Here is a 5,000-nt window from a genome sequence, read left to right on the forward strand (position 1 = left end):
AAGGATGGTTTTCCTGACATACTTCTTCACAAAGGATGGTTTTCCTGGTATACTTAACAAAGGACTTATCCTATCATAGCCTGTCCCAGCGAATGCTTTCCCTGACACTGCCATCAGTTAAGCTACGAATTCTTACCCCTCAAGGAAGGTTCCTTGATGTTGGTGAGGGGCTCTTGATTTAGGAAATTGGATCTGTGCTCCAGTTCCCCGAATTAAGCCTGAATGCCTTCCACATCCCCCCCCCAGGCGCTGTATAATCCTCCGGGTTTAGCGCTTCCCCCTTGATTATAATAATAATAATAATAATACGAATTCTTAAAAAGTTTCACGTTCTAAACCTGTTTTATGTGAAATTAAAAGGAAACTTGATTCTCTAAACAGAAATAATAAATTATTGTCGAGTACTACGCTGAAATTTCAACAGTAAGGCTCTTCGCATCTGTGAAATAAGCAACTGCTGCTACTATTGCTTCTAATGGGAAAAGCAAGCCAAATCGTAATATTTTTTTTGTCCAAGCAGAATATATGTATGTTTTAGCTAAAAATTGAGGTTTGTCAGAAAATACTGAAACCGCACCGTACAGGAATCTTAATTAAATAGAAGGCATTGTGCATGTAAATTATATTGAATAAATATTGTTGTCTTCTCATATATGCTGGATTCTTTGGCTTTGGTTGAAAAAAGTACTTTTTTTGAGGTGTAGGTTTAATGCCTATGGACTACACATGGGTCGCTAAGGTGCATGTAACAGGTGCACCGTCAGTCATGGTTATTTTAACCCCCTAGGAGCTCTTGTGAGTGTATTGCTTCCCCATGCCGTATATGCCACATTTTCTGGCATATAGGGTGCGTTTTTTCTCAAAGTCTTAGAAAATCACCCTGCGCTTTATATGCTTAAGGCTACGTTTTGGATCACTTTAGCAGTTGTTGACTAACGTTACAACTGCTTCGTAACATTGTGCCAGCAAGCAGCCGACACTCGTGCGCCTTATATGCCAGAAGCTACGGTAATCACTTTCAGTAGTTCTACAGCAGCAGTATGTAAAACATTAGAAACATATGCGATTCCAAAATTCTTCCTTATTGAAAACATTGTGTTCATTAGAAAGCGCTAAATCTATAGCGGTCATATAGCGCCTGTAGAATGGGGGGGGGGGAAATCAGTTTTAATCCGAGGAATGGAAAAGTAACTCCAAATATTTGGATCACAAACTCTTGACCAAAGGTAAGGCATTCTATTCTATTTGATTTGCCGGTATGGATCCCGGGTAGGGAAGTGTCTTTTCACGTACATGCGTGGCAGTCCTTCGGTGGGAAGGGGGGGTTCCTCTCCGGTTCTATGGACAAATGTCCCAAAAGTTAGTTTGTGCTAACGCTCTCACAGTGGTTAGCGTGGGGTACAAAGGAGGCCCAAAGCAGGTCTTCACAGCGACTTCAGCAGGGAAGCGGGTGACGTACAGTGACTGGGGGAAGTACACAAGATGTGCCGCCTCATCTTCTTGTAGATTCGTCGGTATTCTCCGGGCCCGGGCCTTTTCCAAGGGGTGGCCCGGCCTTGGCTCCCTGTCGAGGGAGTGTCTGAGACCTAAGTCTCCCATGGGAGGAGGTACAAGTACCCCCTCATCGTTGGGACCAACTGTTCCCAGGCCTAGCCACATTCCCCGCCTTCACGGGGCTCGTAGGGAGAAGCTAGGCCTCTCTGGTCTGCCATCCCCGCCCCAAGGGGGCAAATGGGAATGATAGTATTGTGTGCTGCAAGCTTTGGCTCAGGCACTTACCCTGCCCTAGAAGGGCTGGGCATGGTGTCGATCCCGCCTCATCCTCCCGGGCCTGCCCCACTGGGGTAGGTAAGGCAAGCACCTCCCCCATTCCTCTCTCTCGATGGGTAAGGACCCCTCAAGGAAGGTTCCTTGATGTTGGTGAGGGGCTCTTGATTTAGGGAATTGGATCTGTGCTCCAGTTCCCCGAATTAAGCCTGAATGCCTTCCACATCCCCCCCCCAGGCGCTGTATAATCTTCCGGGTTTAGCGCTTCCCCCTTGATTATAATAATAATAATAATCGATGGGTAAGGAAACAGCAAGCTCTTGTTCCCACTATGTAACCGCCATTTAGAACAGTGTAGCGGCACACTATTAATAAAACAATTATAAAACAGACTGATTTCTGAAATAAGTGGAAAGATATAAAAGAATTCAATCAACAAACTATTTCGCTATTCTTTATTTTTTTTTGTTTATCTACATAAATAATTTGTTTTAAATATAGTCAGCTTCAAGCTCTGCCTAGAGGATAAACCTAGTTATAATTATACCCATAATTTTTAAAGGGGTGGACGGGTAAGACAGCGGAAGGCCTCGGTCAGATGACCAAAAGCTCCAGCTGCGGGTCATCATATGACTAAGACCCGCGTCAGGAAACACTTGTCCTGTTTCCTGACAAACCTTACCTAACCTAACCTAAGCTCTGCCTCATCCTGGTGAATCATGTGAATGAAGAGATCGGAGTATTGAACTTTGCAACGTGCTAATATACTGTACTGGGACTAGATCTGGCTCTCAAGTGTGGATACTGACAACTAGGCTTGGTGTAAATACAGTTCGAATATATGTTGAGTTGCCTGGTTTCCCCCCAACACTCATGTGATCCCTAGATTTGCTCACAGGTTGACTAAGTAGGCTTAAAAGCCTATCCATTACACGAGGGTCATTAAAACTTAATGTCACATGAATACCAGTCAAGAACAATCTGACATAAAAGTCGTCGTAAGCTTCTCTCTTCTGTGTGCGGGTTATTTGTGTGTATGTATATATATATATAATATATATATATATATATATATATATATATATATATATATATATATATATATATATATATATATATATATATATATATATATATATATATATATATTATATATATTCTATCATTGTATATAGTATTCTACACAGACCAATACTTCTTACTTTCCTGTACTGCTGAAGAGCATCTCGGACGGAGATTGAAATACATGTATACACTTTTTTCACACTGTGTTTCTGTCTCCATGTAGGTTTTATCAGTTCCTTGACATATGTCCACTAAACTTTCATTGTAGCATATTAAGTATAACCGAAGTCTCCGGTCATATCGCCTCATAGAAAATGAGGTGCGGGTGTTGGGCAGTGAGGACATTGTTTATGTTGGCAGGATGAAGGTGAATATCGTCCCACAACCACCACCTGCCACTTTCCTTGCTTCTGCAGAAGGCGGTGTAGTGGCTACCGCTGCTGCCCTCCATCCCCTGCTGTTGTTGCACACATACTGACACTAGTTCGTAGCGTCTGGAGCTGAAGAAAATAAATATTTTAATTGGGGATTTAAGCAATAGATTTCTTGCAGGATTCGAGCACTAACAATTCTATTCCTAGTTTCAGGTTATTGAAATGTTGGAAGTTGAATACAAATGTCCTCAGACGGTGAAAGACAGAAGGATCAGATCCCCATAAAAGAAGGTATACGGAGTTATTCAACAGGCTTTAGACCCCTCATTGACCAACAAACCTCCCACATTTCCCGTGTTTGTACTCCAGTTTGTATACGCAACATAGGCTTGATAGAATACTTACTGATCGACTTTGCGAGCAAGAGCAGTAGGCAGACTGAAGTTGACTGCAGGGAAGGTCACTCTAGCCTGACAACCACCCTGCCTGTCAAAAGATGCCAAGGTTAATAGGATATATACATAGGAGTATATCTGTTGGTGTATACACACTGAGTGCCACAGGTGCCATTAATTGCCATAATTAGGTGACACTTTGTCAGAAGCTGTTATAAAATTACCATACTCAAAGGTCGTTAATTAGTTGCTGTAATGTATCTGTAGCGCTAGTTACTTGATTCAGCCACTTTTCCATTAGTTGCTGGACAGGCACCTTTGGTAGAATTATGCACCTGTGTTATATTTACTAGTCAGGCACCTTAATAGTTACTAGAGCCAGGTACCTTTCTAACAGTTACTAGAGCCAGGCACATTTGTAATAGTTACTAGAGCCAGACACATTTGTAATAGTTACTAGAGCCATGTACCTTTGTAATAGTTGAGACCCAGGCACATTTGTAATAGTTACTAGAGCCAGGCACCTTTTTAATAGTTACTAGACAGACACATTTGTAATAGTTACTCTCACTTTCAAGGATCACAACAGTGCCACGATCGCACGTGCAAAGAAAATGATAGGATGGATAATGAGAACTTTCAAAACGAGAGATGCCAAGCCCATGATGATCCTTTTCAAATCACTTGTTCTCTCTAGGCTGGAATACTGCTGTACATTAACATCTCCATTCAAAGCAGGTGAAATCGCAGATCTAGAGAGTGTACAGAGATCATTTACTGCACGTATAAGTTCTGTCAAGCACCTTAACTACTTGGAACGCTTGGAAGCACTTGACTTGTACTCGTTGGAACGCAGGAGGGAGAGATATATCATAATCTACACTTGGAAAATCTTGGAAGGAATGGTCCCAAATCTGCACACAGAAATCACTCCCTACGAAAGTAAAAGACTGGGCAGGCGATGCAAAATGCCCCCAATAAAAAGTAGGGGCGCCATTGGTACACTAAGGGAAAACACCATAAGTGTCCGGGGCCCAAAACTGTTTAACAGCCTCCCATCAAGCATTAGGGGAATTGCCAATAAACCCCTGGCTGCCTTCAAGAGAGAGTTGGACAGATACCTAAAGTCAGTGCAGGATCAGCCGGGCTGTGGCTCGTACGTTGGACTGCGTGCGGCCAGCAGTAACAGCCTGGTTGATCAGGCCCTGATCCATCGGGAGGCCTGGTTATGGACCGGGCCGCGGGGGCGTTGATCCCCGGAATAACCTCCAGGTAACCTCCAGGTAACCTTTGTAATAGTTACTCCCTCCAGGTAGACTACAGCCAGGTACATTTGTAATAGTTAACAACGCCAGGCACCTTATAATAGTTACAAGAGTCAGGTACTTTTGTAACAGAG

The 5,000-nt window shown here is 42.9% G+C and overlaps 1 protein-coding gene across 5 annotated transcripts in view; it reads right to left on the reverse strand.

The window, feature by feature from the left end:
• Window positions 1–2,208: 2,208 nt before the first annotated feature.
• LOC128684873 (trichohyalin) overlaps window positions 2,209–5,000 on the reverse strand; it is a 23,355-nt gene continuing 20,563 nt past the window's right edge. For all 5 annotated transcript variants that reach the window (XM_053771196.2, XM_053771193.2, XM_053771195.2 and 2 more), the window contains 2 exons: window positions 3,612–3,692; window positions 2,209–3,332 (listed from right to left, as the gene is read on the reverse strand). In XM_053771196.2, the coding sequence (XP_053627171.2) occupies window positions 3,128–3,332; window positions 3,612–3,692 (286 nt within the window). In that variant the 3' untranslated portion in view covers window positions 2,209–3,127. The remainder of the gene's footprint in view (window positions 3,333–3,611; window positions 3,693–5,000) is intronic.

The sequence above is a fragment of the Cherax quadricarinatus genome, chromosome 5 (assembly GCF_038502225.1).
Source record: "Cherax quadricarinatus isolate ZL_2023a chromosome 5, ASM3850222v1, whole genome shotgun sequence".
In the NCBI taxonomy this organism is placed as follows: Eukaryota; Metazoa; Arthropoda; class Malacostraca; order Decapoda; family Parastacidae; genus Cherax; species Cherax quadricarinatus.